At 50.1% G+C, this 16,407-nt stretch overlaps 1 protein-coding gene and 1 long non-coding RNA gene across 7 annotated transcripts in view; one reads left to right on the forward strand and one right to left on the reverse strand.

The window, feature by feature from the left end:
• The window catches only part of PAX2 (paired box 2), an 87,116-nt gene extending 86,612 nt beyond the window's left edge, over window positions 1-504 (reverse strand). For 2 of the 5 annotated variants that reach the window (XM_032491087.1, XM_032491086.1), the window contains exon 1: window positions 181-503. In XM_032491087.1, coding sequence (XP_032346978.1) covers window positions 181-279 — 99 coding nt within the window. In that variant the 5' untranslated portion in view covers window positions 280-503. Of the gene's footprint in view, window positions 1-180 lie in introns of all 5 variants that reach the window. The other 3 variants (XM_032491085.1, XM_032491088.1, XM_032491089.1) reach the window with 3 other exon arrangements.
• Window positions 1-16,407, forward strand: part of LOC116667062 — a 66,086-nt gene that overhangs the window by 5,050 nt on the left and 44,629 nt on the right. The gene's annotated exons all lie outside the window — the stretch shown is intronic.

Consider the following 16,407-nt stretch of genomic DNA (forward strand, 5'->3'; position numbering starts at 1 on the left):
TTTCTTTTCTTTTTTTCTTTTCTTTCCTTCCCTTTTCTTTCCTTCCTCCCCCCCCCTTCTTTTTTTTTTAAACACTCAGAATAAAAGGAAAAAGTCTTGGCTTCCTTGCCTTAAGGAGTTGGCAGAGCCCAGAGGAAAGGGAGAATGACCAGACCCCTCCCCAGCTCCAGCTAAACTCACATGCCTACTCATCTGAACTAGATCATTCCACAATATTCTGGTCCTCTCACTCCAAGTCTCTTGCACCCTGAGATTCACACCCTCCCCAAGCACACTCATGCTTTCATCTCTGATCAAAGGCTCACTTGAGCTTTGTCCTACATTGTGCTCTTCCAATCTGGAATTTAAACCTCTCACATCTTTGTCACAAGTTCTCCCTATAGTCTCTCCTACACCACTTTGCTCATATGCACACTCTTGTACTCCTACTTCTTACACACTTGGACACCTCTCAAGCAGTACTGCTCCCACTCCTGTGCCCCATGCACCCCTTTCTCATTTGCCCCGCTTTATACCTGCACTTACTTGCTCTGGACCTCCCAATCTCCCACAGCCTTGCTGACACATGCTGAGTAACACTAAGTGGCCAGCATGGGAAGTGCTGGGTAAGCCTCAGTGTGCATGCAGGGGTCTGTAGTGGGCCCATTTCCAGGCCTCGGGCAGAAAGGCACCAAGGCAAGGGCCCCAGGACCTACTGAGCCCACTTAAGTTAGGAACAGAAGCTCTTCACTGGGAGTCCTGCGGACTGGGAGTTCAGCTAAAGTTCCTCCAGAAAATTGTGCTCCTGGGGGTAGCAAGGCTGGAGGGGCACAGGAGCACGGAGGCAAAACCTATATCATGGTTTCCCAACTTACATTTTTAAAATATTCCTACAAGAACATGAATTTCTACTCTTTGAGGCAAATTATGGCCAAATTGCCATCTTACCAATATTTGTGACTTAAAACATCAGATTTTGCTGGTGTTTCTTTTCTTTTTTTCCTTAAAAAAAATCAAACAGTGATTTTCCAGTCTAAGAGCATGGAAATTTAAAAGCAAAAAGAAATTTTTGTTTTGCTTTCTGTTATACACAGAACACCATTCCCAAGGACAAGGATGGGAGAGCAAACTGCATAAATGAAACCCTAGTCACACACACACACACACACACACACACACACACACACACACACTACATTCTCATATGGTTACTCCATCACACACACGTGCAATGTTCACACATATAGCCTGTCACCTACTCAGAAGTGAGCCCAGTCACACACATGGGCCATGACATGCTGAGTCACACCTTCCCTGAACAAGACTTCGTGCTTTTGTTACCTCTTCTCTAAAATAGTGGTTATCATCCTTGCCCTTCTCTTGAAGGTTTCTCTTGAGAAACTTGGGGGGATGTGATTGATAAATTGTGAAGTATGACCAGAGATAACATCCACTGCACTTCCCCATGGGTTTGCAGAGACAGCAACTGAGACCCAGCCTTACACACACACACACACACACACACACACACACACACAACAGGGAGAAACCCACTGGGGAACCAGGTGTTTGGAACTGGGGACACTCACACACTCAGCCCAGTGTCCCTGCCTGCTCCTGAGCCAGCTCGGTCACAGTTACCTGAACATAGGGCCCAGGGTTGGGGCAGTGCCAGGGCTGGGGCCTAGACCCAGGAGAAGGCAGCTGAGGCTATTGTGCTAAGCAGCCTGTCACATACCAGAGGGACCAAGAGGAGGAAGGAGCTTTCTGAGCTCTTGGCTCTGATGCTCTTGGAGTCTTGGGGACTCCAGAAGCCTGCAAAGTGATTCCAGTCAAAGGGCAGGCTCTATACCTCAGCATCCCTCCAGCCTCCTCCCTCAGGCTCTGCTTCTCTTTGTCTCCCAGCCTTCACCCTTGTCGCACACTGTCCCTCAGGGTCCTCTGCTCATTGCCCATCCCATTGATTGAAAGTCTCTCTCAGGTCCTCCAAGGAGTCCCAGGAAAAATGATCCTCCAGTCTATTGATTCTTCATTAGAATTACATTTTCACGTGTGCTAAATTGGTTTTAAAAGCTTCTTCTGTTGTTATTGTCTTGTCAGACCCTGTGGTCCAGGGCAAACCAAGTTAAAACGTTGTGGCTTCTTAGGGGGAAAAAAAATCACCAGAGTCAGGTCTGTGATTACTTGCTTTCTTGCCTTATTGTTGTCATGATGGCAATTGGGTATGGTTTAAGTATCTTTAGGAAAGGGGTCCTGCAGGAGGCTGCTTAGGTCAGCTGGGGCTGGCTGGGGACGTGGGTGTTTGTGGAGAGGGCTTGGAAGCTCCTGGAGGAAGGACACCAGAGCAGTTTTTCTTCCCTTGAAAATGAAATTTAGCACTTAAACCTGTATTAATTGCTTCTGGGACAAGAGAAAAGGTGAAAGTTCTAAAAATTACTTTTATTTTCTCCCCCCCCTTCTAGATGGAATAGCTCCCTCCCCTTTCCCCTAAATAGCTGGGGAGGGGGTGTCAGTCTTTCACAAGGTGCTGAGGGAGAGGTTGCAGCCTCCCGGTTTGTAGCAGGGTGGAAGCCCAGTCACAAGGATGCTTTTAATCATTACATGAAGAATAAATCCAAATGAGGGTGGAGAAGTGGGAAGAGAGAAGCAGATACTCTCATAGAGAAAGGGGGGCTTGGGGCCCAGACTATCAGAGAGAGATAGACAGACAGACAGACAGTCTGATGGACTTTTCTTTGCAGAGAAGTCGAGGGCAGAGAAGAATGAAAGGTAGGAAGGAAGAAGAAAAAAGGAAAGAAGGGGAAAGAGGAGAGACAGAAAAGGAAATGTACAGAGGAAAGGAAAGAGAGAGAGAGAGAGAGAGCAAGGTAGGCAGAGGAGCAAGCCCTGGGGAGCTGGCAACCTCTCCAGCCCCCACCCTCCTCCTGGCCTGGCAGCCGGCAGGCCCTGCTGGGGAGTGGGCACCGGGTGGCTGCGGAGCCCAGGCAGGAGAGCCGAATGTCTCCGTGATGTGTTTATCCCCTAATCAGTTCATTAGTTATAAACAACATGACATTAGAAGTTAGGAGGCAGTTGATATTAATTTTTATTTAACTAGTTGATGTTTAATCCGTCACGCCAGGCTGGGTAGCAGCGAGAAAGATCTTCCTGACACAAAACCAGTTAGAACTTCATAAGGCGCAATCAGTGTCCGCGCGTTGAAACAAACAAGAGAGACAGAGACAGAGACAGAGAGAGACAGAGAGACAGAGGCAGCCGCCAGAGAAGGAGCTGGCGAGGCGGTCGGGGAGAGAGCTAACCCCGGGCGAGGGTCGGAAGGAAATAAGCTAGAAAGGCTGAGTGCAGAGAGGTCGGCTCCACGGGTGGCTGGTAGCCCTAAACTCGGGCCCCGAGCCCAGAGCGGCCTGACGCAATAGAGGGACCAGGGCCCAGCGCCCGGGGAAGGCCCGGCACAGGCAGCGGCGGGGCTATCCGCCAGGGCCCTACCAAGCCTCGCCAAGCCCGGCCGCTGCAACCACCTGCCTTAGCCAGGGAACCGTTGGGTGTCCGGCGGGCAGTCAGAGGCTAAAGTCCCAGCGAGGCGAGGCCCGGACTTTCTCGAGCTGTCCTCTCCCAAGTCCAGAAGCCAAGAACTCCCTCCGTCCGGCTCCAGGAAGAGCGGGCCCGGGCAAGAGAGGAAAGGAGGAAAAGGCGGAGTTTGTGCCCAGCGGCTCAAGTTTAACAAAGTTTGCAGCGGTCACAAGCCCGAGCAGGGTGTGTGTGCATTTGTGTTGGGGGTGCTCGGCAGTGGCAAAGGGGGAGGAGGTGATGGACAGTTTAGGGGTTCTGCAGGTGGGAAAGGGCTTTCCCCCGAGTTTGCCAAACCCTCCACGGCTGTCCGCGGGTGCTAGATTGTGTAGAGACCCGGCTGTGTTGGTCGCGGGCTCCTCGGGTGCCCGTGAGAGGTTAAGCTCCCCCCTCAACCCCGCCCCCAAGCACCAGCCGCTCGGCTTTTTCCACCTTCACTCCGGGCACTGGCCGGGCACTGGCTTAGTCACGGATTCGTGAGCAGGCACGGGCGGGGGAGGGGGTCGCCTGGGCTGTAGTTTTCCGCCGTCGCGAAGGACACTGTTTGGAGGGGCAGAGGCATCCTCACCCGCGCGCAGACTCAAGCCGAGCATCTCACCATTTGCATGTTAATCTGCCTCCACCGCGGAAAGGAAATCGCTGAAATTCCGAAGAAAATTGCCTCTTGCCAGCGGTTAATAGTTAACTCAGACGGGAAAGTTCCCAGGGAAAGGCGAAAGCCAGGGCGAGAGGCGCTGGGGAGGCGGCCTGGGAGGGCAGCGGCCCGAACCGCCTCTCCCCCTCGCCCGGCGTGCTGGGCCTGGCGCGCCTCCCCTTCTCCAGCGGCGCGTCCCCCACCCCGTAATTAGCATCGTTTAGTTCACAAAACCCTTCCTGGGAGAAATCTGTTCCCTCGTTCCGGGGCTCAGTTCAGCACCTGACTCCGCCGGGTGAGGCGAATAAATCACTGCGGCTGCGGCGGGGGAGCCGGACCCGAGCCCGCCAGACTGGGGCCGCCGGGAGAACGAAAAAGTGAGAAAGAGGCGGCCGAGTCAGGAAAAATAATGCAGGGAGATGGCGCAGCCCTAGCGCAGGGACAGCCAAGGGTCTGGGAAAGGAGACCCCAAAGAAAGACAAGACCCCAGAGGCAAAAAAGTGAACCAAAATAGGAGATAAAGAAAAGGACGGAGAGAAGAGAAACAGAGAGAGTGAGAAAGAAAAGCGAACGAAAAAAGGGAAAAGGGGGAGGGGAAAGGAAAGTTAGAGAAGAATAAAGAAGAGCGAGGAGAGAGATTAGGAAGGAGAGGACAAAAGAATAAAGAAAATAAAAGACACCCAAAAGAGCAAACGCTTTTGTTGATCTACGAAAATACCCCTCGGCAGTGAAAGCGCGCCTCGTGGCGGTCAGGACTCAAGTCAGGGGCCAAAGACCCAGGAGGCCCGGGTGGGGAGCGCAGGTTGCGCCCTCGGCGCTCTAGGCCGGGTCCGGTGCAGAACCAAACTCTTAAGTTGAAGTTTCAGGGCTCTGGGCGCACATGAGTATCTGCCCCTGGAAGCAATGGAGTTTGTGTGTGGGGTGTCATCCCGGATCCATGGCGAAGAGGGGATGACTAAATAAAAGGCTCAAGGCTCTTTCTTGGGCGCAAATTGAGCGCCTGAGACTTCCTTCCCCAGCGCGAAGGGAGGCGAGGACTCGGGGAGGACAGGCTTCGGCCGCTTAGCGCAGACCCCCCAGCTTTTCCGTTGCTAGGACCATCCCCCTACCCCGCCCCACAAACACTCCTCAGAAGAGCCTCGGAGAACATCTTCCCCTTGCAGATCCCCAGCGCCCAGGCGGGCGCGCGGAGGCACAGCTGTGAGAAAAAAGTAACGCAGCGAGAACCGCGACCCGGCGCCAGCTGAGGGCGCATTTCCTGAACCGCCTCCCCGAGGCGACTGAGAGGCGCGGCTCAGGTTCGGCTCACTCTAGGGGCCAGGGGCGGCACTGGGCTGCGCAGGCCAGAGGGTGGGGAGGACGAAAGGAAAGAAGAGAAAGAAGAGGGGAGGAGGGGGCGGGGGCCTTGCAGAAGAGATGTAGAGGGAAATGAAGAGTGGGAATGCGGACTGGAAGGAAAGGTAGAGCAAGGATATTGGCGAGTGTCTCCCCTCTGGTCTCTGCGTTGGCAAAAGTGGGAGCGCTTCCTCCTCGGGCTCACTCATTTCGAGCCCCTGTGCTCTGGCGCCCCCAGGACGCCGGGCTGAAGACGGAGACCCCAAAAAGCCTCTGTGTACGTGGGACCGAGGATGAGAAGAGGAAGTCTTCCCTGCTCTCCAGGCAGACCCTAGGATGACAAGGGCCCGGAAATTTTCCGACCTTTGAGACTTCCGGGTCCATGTGGTCCAATTCACTTTGTTCCTCCTCCCCGCTTCTCCCCCTCCTCCTGCCTTCTTCATCTGGCGGTGTCAGCCACAGAGCTGGACTAGAGGAGTCGGGGGAAATACCTCCAGGAAGAAGATGGTAGCTCAGTCAATTCCTACTTTTGCATGGAAATAGGAGAAACTAATACCTAGACCAGAATCCGTTGGGCTGGGATAAGTGGGAAGGCCTTGACCAAGCTGGACCAGCTCGGAGGGCACCAGTCAGTCAGTCCACCTGGGCCTGCTCTGTGATGGACACTGGGGTTATAGTGGTAAATCGGACACTGGTCCTGCTTTTAAGGATGGTCTTATCTGGTGGTTAAAAGAGAGCTTTGCCAGGAAACTCTGGGAAGTGTCAAGATATGGACTGGAAGGGTGATTGAAACACAGAGGGTGTCAGAGAACTTCATACAGGGGATGAGGCCTTGCAAGATCATGAAATGTACACTAAGTGCATGGGATAGCTGGGTGAAATATTCCCAGGCAGAAGGTGATCAGGAGCAAAGGCATGGGGAGGGGACGGCAACCCACCTGCAAAGGAGTTGGTGAGGCCAGTATGAATGTGAGAGTTGAGGCAAGGGGAGTAAGGCTGGGAGGTGGGCAGGGTCTAGATCAAGGAACACTTTTGTGAAGGAGTTTTATTTTCTCCTTTAGGCTATGAGATGTCATTGAGGATTTTAAGCAGGAAAGAGAAAAGATCTGATTTGGAGGGAAAAGACCACTCTGCAAGTATGGACAGTGGGCTGGAGGTAGAGAGAACAGCAGAAACTAGGAAAACAGTCTCAGCAAGAGAAGATGGGAAGTCTTGACACAAAAATGTCTGAGGAAGACAGGATGGTCAGGACTCAGGCACAGATTGGATGTGTGCCTGTGTGTGTGTGTTGTGGAGTGAGGTGATAAATTAAGGTCTGTCTAAGTCTGTGGGTAATTTTAGTCTCAATTCTGACTGCTCCTCTCCCCCTTGCAAACCCTTCCCCGTTAGTGGTTACAGAAGTAGAAACCCCCAAGTATCAGGTCTGGAGGCAACTCTTTTCTCCCCATCTCATGCACCCTTACCCAGCAGCCTCATGCGCACTACAGAAGAGAATAACTTCTCACTGACCCCAAGACAGGGAAAGCAGCACCCAAGAGTGAAAAGTGGAGCCAAGTAGTCCTGAGGTAGACCCCACCCATCTCTCTTAATTCTAAAACACACCAGTTTTGCGACCTTGGACATTTCTCTTGAACTCACTGGGCCTAAGTGTCCACATCTATAAAACAAGGACAAGAATATTTGCCTTATGGAATTGTTGGGTGATATTAAATAAGGGGTATATTAATCCCTGGCATATAGATGTTTGACCACATGAGTTCATCCCCATGCCCACCCCAGGTCCACACCTCTCTGTGCGTACCAAGTGAGCATTGTCTCCTGCCCAGGCACAGGGTGTCAGGCTTCAAAGAGCAGTAATATAAAGATACTCCGAGGAAGTTGTCAATCCAGAGAGAAGGCCAGGTGCCCCACTAGAGCAAGGTTAATAATAACAACAAAAACAACTAACACGTCTGAGGGCTTACTGCACATCAGGCATTGTTTTACATCATGCTTTACATATACTCATTCCATGAATTCTTGCCTACTCTTTATTATTAACCCCATTTTAAAGACAGGGAAACTGAGTCACAGAGAGTTTTAGTAACTTGTCCACAATCACACAGCAAGTAGGTGGCAAAGGATCTGTACCCATAGACTGCGTCCATAACCTGCACTCCTAAGCACATGCTGTACTAAATATTCCTAGTGCCCAGAGGGGAGTCAGAGGGAGAAGAGACACTGGCTGTGACTTAGAGGTAGAATGGGTCTAGGAGGATTCCAGGGCATGCAGTTGGTGAAACCTAGGAGCCCTCCCCACCTTTCTCTTCCAGATCTTCACACCAGTCTCCTTTCACCATCTCCATGTTCTTTCTTCTCTGCCTGGGGCCTCTGAATCTGGAAACTCAGAGCTGGTTCCTATGACTAGGCCAGCCAATTCTTTCAGGCTGCAGGGCTGCCAGCCTTTACCCAGCCTTGCAGGAAGCTGGGAGCCCCACCCTAGGAGTTTTCCAGCCAGGTCTTGTCCCTTTCCATGGGCTCTCAGACTTTTCCAGCTTCTAGGCCTGCAGCTGCAACATGGGATGGGAGGCTCACCTGCGTGTGTCACCCCAGCAGGGCTCAGCCTCTGGCCAGGCCTTGGTGGACCCTGATCCTCCACACCAGTCACAGACTAGAATGCCCTGGACAGAACTTGATGCCCTCCCCCCCAACCCCCTCCTTAGGCCTGAGCTGGGTTGTCCCATAGGGATCCCATGAATTTGGCTGAGTTGCCCTAGGAACTGTAGGGGAGTACAGAGGTCCCTACTCATGAGCCCATCCTCTCTCCTGGCACCTCTGGGACCACACAACAGGCACTGTGTCTGGCACCTCAGAATTGACTTCAATGGGCAGAGAGCTGCCTTCCCCTATATGCCCAACCCAATAACCCCTCCTTTCCCTAGGTCCACAGAGGCCTGTCTTTTTCCCCTTAGGGTAGGAGTTATCTTTGCCAAAACACAGAAGTTGAAGAAGTTCTGGAATGATCCAGGTCTGTGGAAACTGTCTTTAAGCCATCCAAGAAGAATGAGGCAGGAATGAAGTATGTCTATGGGGAGGAAGGGTCTGGGCCTATGTTTGGAGGGGTCTCATTTTTTACTGGAATTTAACTTATTCCCCACCTAACACCAAATAGCCTCTTCTAAATAACTTGTAAGTTCTTTAAAATAGTCACTGTGGCCAGGAAGGTATTATTCCCAAAGTGCCAGCATCATGGAGCAAAACCACTTATGGATCTTTTAGGTGTCTATCTTCCCAGGATACAGCCTCGTATTTTGGACATCTTCCTCCAAGATGGACAGTGTGTTAGGCAATGCGCCAAATCACTCAGAGCAGACACTAAGGATGAAGGTGACTGGGTGGATGTAAATTAGAGTAGCTTTCTCTCTTGCTGCCCCCTTCCTCCCCCGCCCCTCAGCGCTCGGTCTAGGGAAGTTGTTGGATGGAGGGGGGCGGGAAGAGGGGACTGCCTGCATCATCCCTAAAGTAAATATATCCCCTCCCAAGGACAAGTTACTAAGTCTTAGTTTCCTCATCTGAGAAGTGGGGAGGCTCATCCCTTCCACACAGGGAAATGAAAGCATTAAAGCACCCAGCACAGCTCCTGGAACACGTAGGGGCCGCCAGAAATACCATTGTTATTATCCTATGTCTTTTAAAAGAGCCCGCACTGCGACAGTCACAGGCTTGGGGTTCACGGTCCTACTCAACACCTGTGGGAGCTGGGAGTTGGATGCCAGGAGGGTGAGCTTCCTGCGGCTGAGCTGCGCCTCCTGGCCTGGTCAGCGGACCCACTTGTCCCCCAGGCGCAGAGCCGAATGCTCGGCTGCAAAGGCGCGCGGGCCATGGCAAGAGGTTGGAAGGAGGGTCGGATTGGGGGTAGGGGTGAGGGGTATGGACTGCTTGCATAGGCCTCTGCCGCCCCAGACGGTGTGCGAAGCGGGCCTGGCCGCCGCTGCCGCGGAGCCCTCCGGGCTTGGAACTGCCCAGGGCCCCGCGCGTCCTCCGCGCTCCTAGCGCGCTCGCCCGCCTCCGGGCCCGCCCCGCCCGCCGAGCGCAGGCGCTCGATTAATAATCATAAACCCCCCGCTCACCCTCCTCTTAAAATTAATAACTCTGTAATTAGAGTCATTTCAGAAGCCTCCTGAGCCGCCGAGGCCGTCCGGGCGGCTGGCCGCCCCGCGCCTGGGCAGGAGGGAGGAGGAGGCCGAGCGCGGCGGCCGCGGCATCTGCAGGTAGAGAATGAGAATTAAAATCGCTCTCAACAATCCAATACACTTTTTATCAGCCATCTATCTGAGAGCTGGGCCCATTCATCATCCGAGGCATTCTCCCTGAAAACAAGACCCATTCAGATTTTATACAAATTATCATATTTATCATCGTCTCCAACTCCAGAGTAACATCTCCGCAAAGTGTCTGCCGTCTCCCCAGGGAGCCGCTCGGCTCTGAGCGCCCGAGCGCCCGCCTGGCAATTCCCCCGCCAAGCCCCCTCCCCTCGCCCCTTCTTCCTCCTCCCCGCCCCCCCCCGACATTGAGGGCCCTGTCTCTGGCCTTTGATCCACTATCTCTGCTTTCCCCCAAAGCTCTTTTCTCCCCACTCCCCATCAATTCTCTCTTTTTCTCAACCCTTCCTCGATCTCTTCTCCCTCCCATTTCTCCCTCTGGCCTCTATCCACTGTCTCTCTGCTTTTTCCTCCCCCCCCCCCCCAGCACACTTACACTCCCCGCTACCCCACCCCTGCAGTGTCTCTCACCTGGTCTCCAGGACCTGATCATGTCTTCCTTCCCTCCCTGTCTTTCCCCCTGACTTCACTTCTGTCTGTCTCTCTGGGTCTTTGCTTGATCCCCACTCAGCATTCCCATTTCTCTGTCAGAACCAAGAAGCAGGAAGTGTGGTTAGTGACAGAAGAGCTGAGGCCTCAGGGGTGGAGGAGGTGTTCCACAGTGGGGATCCCTAGGTTGATTCCAGGGGTTGCCTTGGGCCCACATCCAGGAGTGTGAGGAAATGAAGCAGGGCTACAGGAGAGACAAGCCCGTGCCCATCACACACTACAAACACACACAATCTACAGCACATACACAGCCACACATACACTACACATACCACACACGTGCACACACACAGCCTTCCCAAGACACACAGCCTGCTCACACCACACAACACAGCCCCCACTACACATCCCCCCAACCACATTTACACTACATACATAGCCCCTAATACACCCCTGGCCTCTACCATACACTGCACATAACCCCCAACACACAGCCCTCAATACACAAGCCCGACAGCCTTTGCAGATCTCTACACATGTAAAGCCCCGTCATACCACACACAGCCCCCAGTACAGGCCTAGATCCCTATCACACCCATGGCCCCCAGTACATACAGGCACACATAAGTGCAGGAAGTCACACACATCCTAACACACAGCTGTACACCCTGTCCTTTCATGTTGTCTTACCCAGATTCTCAGCCCTTCCTCTTCCTCTCTCTCTCTCAGCACATACATACACTGGAGGTCCAGGCAGGAACAGGTCAGGCACCACAGCCTTGGAAACAATTTCTGGATTGGGTGGGGCAGTTTCCCTGTAACCAGCAAGAATTCAGCTGCCCCATTTAGCTCCTGGAAGTGCTCTGTGCTGACTCCCAGGGTTAAAGAGGTCTCCCCAGTTCAGGCCCACAGACACTGGGGCATTTCAGAGGGGATTTTATTCAGATTCTAAGGAGGGAGCCCTCACAAAAGTGACAGCAGGAATGTTCAGAACACAGGTTTCTGACTCAAATAACCATCTGTGGGTGACTGCTTCCTTTCTAGGCCTCAGTCCTGGGGGTGATCCTGCTGGCCTCCCTGGGGACAGCCAGACTTCTGTATTATATTGAGGTCCCCTCTGACCTCGCTCATCCTCAGCTTCCCCTCAAAAACCCGCCTCAATGGGATGCTGTGGAGGAGCCTGTGGCTGTCTCCTGTGGGCTGTTGGTGGGGTGATTTATTCGTTCCCCAATCATTCAGTCAATAACCATTACTGAGGGCCTTCTCTGTGTCAGCTCTGTGCTTGGCATGGGATTACAGTGGTGGACAAGAGATCCTGAGTCCCTGCCTTCGTGGAGACTACAGCCTGGAGCACTGCTATCCAACAGAACTTTCTGTGATGGAGCAAATGTTCTGTGTCTGCACTTCAGTGTGGTGGCCACTAGCCACATATGGCAACTGAACACTTGAAGTGGGGCAAATGTGACCGAGGAATTGATTCCATTTTATTTATTAAAATTTTTAATTTAAAAATCTTTTCCCCTTAACTGAGGCACTGGGGATCGAACACTGGGCCACATGCATGCCACCAAGCACTACCACCAAGCTATTCCTCCCACCCCCTCAAACAAATTCCTTTCTTTAAAAAAATTTTTTTTGATGGAGGTAGGGGGTATTGAACCCAAGACCTTGGGCTTGCTAAGCATGTGCTCTACCACTGAGCTGTATCCACCCTCCTCTGATTTAAATTTCATTTATTTAACTTAACTTTCATTTGATTCAATTATTTAATTGTGGCAGATGGCTACTATGTTGGCCAGCATAGGTGTCGCAGGCAGGTTAGTTTTCATTTTATTAAATGAAGCAAGATATAAGCAAAGGGATTGCCTCCCTCCTTCCAGAGCTGTGGAAGGCCTGTGAGTGTGAACCAGGGGCCTCTGAGCATGGCTCCTCTTCCTGTTTAGACCACAAGTTCTCCACATGCAACAAGAAGGCAACCCACCCACACATGTATGAACATAAGAACCTGTGCCCCTAAGACAGGCCCATTCAGAAAGCTGTGGATGGGTAATTCCCCATGAAAGAGTAACGGGAGCATTTCTTGAGTATTTTGAGTATTTCTGGGCTACCAGACACTATATACATATGCTACATCGTAAGTCTTACCAGGGGTTCATAAACACTGATGCCTGTGGGGACAGAAATGGTTGAGCAGACAGCAGCCAGGGGGGTTCTGGGGCAACTGGAGAAGGCAAAGTTCTCTCTAAAGGATGAGACTGTTGTGCAGAAGTAGGGATCAGTGATGCCAAGTTGTCTGATTTAAGAGCAACCTAGAATCTTGATTTTTATTTGAAAATCGTTGGAAACTATCTAAATTTTTTTTTAAATGACCAAGCAGATGACCAAATGAAGGATATGCAAGGATGTACAGCTGTGTTTGCAGATTAGAAGTAATCTAAATGTCCACTATTAGAAGCCTGGTTAAATGACTCATGCCATAACTATTCAATGGAATACTAGGCAGCCTTAACCAAGAATGAAGTGAATCTTCATATATAGGTAAGGAAAGATCTCCAAGGTGAACTAAGTTTAAAACGTAAGGCATGGAACAGTGTGTAAGGTACCATTTATTGAAAGAAAAAGAAACACGCATACACATACATGCACACGTTGGTACCTGTACAGACTAGCTCTGAAAGATGTACAAGAAACCGGGAACAGTAGTTGGCTCAAGGAAGGGGGCAGGGGGTAGAAGGAAGACGTATTTTTCTCTGTATATGCTTGGGCATTTTTAAAATGGAGGTTCTGGGGATTGCACCCAGGACCCCAGGACCTCGTGCATGCTAAGCATACACTTGACCACTGAGCTATACCCCCTGCCACCATATTTTGACTTTTGCACTAACTGTATGATCTACATATGTACAGTGTAGGCTGAGCAAGCTTAGCTAAAGGCCAGCTACGGCTTTGGGGCCACATATTTATTTACTTATTTTATTTGTTTATTTTTAATTAAGCCAAAATCTTTATTAAAAGATGAGAACAGAGACCCTCCTTCCCCGCAGTCCTGGTGGCATTAGGCTCAGGTTCTGAGCATCCAGGCATCTCGCATACCCTACATATAAACTACATGTTTATAAACTATGATCCTCATAGGTAGATGTTACTGACATTATACAGATGAGGAAGATGAGGCTCATTTGGATTAAAGTTGCACAGCTATTCAAGTTCATATAACTGATCAGTGGTGGAGAGTTGATTCTAACCAGGTCCCTCTGGCTCACAGACCACAGCACCACACTGCCCCTTCCCAGGAGAGGGGAGGGATAATGATGCCAATAATATCAACATTGTCAACAACAGTGTTTATTGGGGACTTGTTATATGTCAGGGACTGTGATAAATAGTTCATGTCTCGTTTAATCCTCACTACAACCTTATCAATTAGACACCATTACTATTCCATTTTACAGATGAGGAAGTTGAAGTAGAGAGGTTAACTAAGATCCCACAGTTACACTGTCCAGAAGTGGTGGAGCTGAGCTCCCTACCTGAGCATTCTAATTCCAGAATTCAGTGCTTAAACATCTCAATGCACAAAGAGAACTCCACATCCTATTTTTGTATCCCAGGTGGGCTCATCTCAAGAACACTCTATTACACCTCCCTGAAGCCTGCCAGGAGTGTACAGTGACCTCTATAGTGTGGACCCATTTATTTGCTCAAACACATCTGCACAGCCCTGAAGCAGATGCTCTCAGGGGACAGACTTCCTGCGGTATCTTCCGTGGTGAGAAGAAATAGACATCTAACTGCTAGCAATGGTCCTTCAGATTTCTTGTGACTTGCCCTCCTACTTGTGTCTTTGCACTGCCCTGTGCCCAGGAGAGACCAGACTTCTTTTTTTCTCCAAGTGAATGTGCATCTGGCTCAGGGGCCCAGGCATTAACAATACCAAGTGATTGTAGACATGTTCTCTTTCAAGTCTCTTAGCATCCAGTAAGGAAGAGAGGAAAGGATTACTATTCCCTTTGTGTGGATGAGGAAACTGAGGCTCACACATCTCACGCATTCACACACACACACACACTTGTAAGAATTAAAAATATATTGTGGTGTAAATTAATCCATTTATTCCATTATCTCATGGTAATGTTTCCAAAGTCCCTCTCCCCATGGGAGGATCATTACACAGGGGCCCCAAGCTGGAGATGGAGGAAGAAAGCAAAAGAAGCAGAGAGCTAAGGGGAGAGCCATGGCCATTGAGCAAGAACTCCCCTGATTGGTGGCTTGCATTCTATGGCTAAAATTGTGACTGAGTGTGACCAACGATCTGTTGTAGCTTTCTGTGCATCAAGCCAGCTGTATACTCCACTGGCTCTTAAGATACCATCTTCCCACACAAGTTTCCCTTCCTCTACAATAACCCTGACTTCCTGCCAAGACTGTCAAAGAGCAAGTGAGCTGGAAGGTTCGAAGATTCTCAGCCTGTCCCCACAACCCTCTCAGCCACAGGCCTAAAAGCATGTGCTAACATTCCCCAGTGCATGATCAACAAGGAAGAAGAAGCAAGCAGATATTGAGGGAGCATCCCCTCCACCTCTCCCACCCCTACAACTGTGTCCATGCACATGATGGCAAAACACAGGCTCTGGCAGGATCCAGAATGTTGGAGGGTCCAGGATAGCAAGAGGCAACCTTATATGTGGATGGTAAATCTGGCAACTGACAAACTAGGCCTCGCCTAGGGCCTGAAGCATCACCTCCAAGGAATTTATTTAACAAACACTTACAGTATACATGCTATGTACTTGGCACTGTTGGATGTCCTTTACAAGTGTATTTGTTTCCAATTGCTACTGTAACAAATTACCACAAATTTAGTAGCTTAAAACAACACATTTATTATCTTACATTTCTTAAGTTCAAAGTCTGAAATGGGTCAGCAAGGCTGTGGTCCTTCTGGAGGCTCTACGGAAGAATTAGTTTCCTTACCTTCTCCAGTTTCTAGAAGTCATCCACATTCCTTGGCTCATGGCCACATCACTCTGTTCTCTGCTTCTGTCCTCACATCTTCTTTGATACTCCTGCTTCCCTTTTCTAAGGACCCTTGTGATGATGTTGGGTATGCTCCAATAATCCAGGATAATCTTCTCATGTCAAGATCCTTAAGGGTTTGAGGGGGCAGCTGTTATTCTGCCTACCACAGCAAGTATTAACTCATCTGATCCCAATAACAACTCTGTGAAGTAGGTGCTATTACTATCACCATTTTGCAGATGGGGAAGCCAAGGAAAACAGAGGCCAAATTTGGTCAAGGTCATACCCTTAGTACATGACAAAGCCATACTTCAATTCAATCCCAAACAGACTGTCTCCAAAGCCTGTGCCATTAACCACCACACTACAAGTATTTGGGGGCTGATAGAAATAGACACTCTGTGACATCCACAGACACTCCACATACTCAAACATCTCACATAATGTCTGTGTGTTTTACACACACATATAACACACATGCACATGCTCTTCACATATGTATTCTGCTCATCTAATATGCTCTATAGATACTTGAATATACACAAAATACCTGGACATACACATTCACATTCTCTGCTCACATGCACTCATACTGCACACATATACACATGCCCTGAACACATATGTACACATTTATGCATACTATCCTATACAGAGGTTATGCATAAATACATATTCTGCACACACAGCAAACATATTATACTTTCTATGCTATTTGCACACACAAACCTCCTGTGCCCACAAATAAATAATGCCCTGTGATATATACACCTTGCACATGCATGCACACAGAACCAAGCAAACATATATCCTCTTTATAAACACATCTTGCAAAAAGACATGTTGTATGCCTGCAGTAGCGTACATATCCCATACAAGACTACCAGGTACACACATGGACTCAGGAAATACCTAGCCTGTCTAGACAGGTATCTTACCTACACATAGATGCTATGCATATGTACCCTACAAAGAGATTCATACTTGGCATATATACTTGTTATGAACACACACATCCTGAACCCCAAAGCTCTGTGCTCTGCATAACCTACCTACATACACATTTACATACTGTGCATATAT

Source organism: Camelus ferus, chromosome 11 (assembly GCF_009834535.1).
Source record: "Camelus ferus isolate YT-003-E chromosome 11, BCGSAC_Cfer_1.0, whole genome shotgun sequence".
NCBI lineage: Eukaryota > Metazoa > Chordata > Mammalia > Artiodactyla > Camelidae > Camelus > Camelus ferus.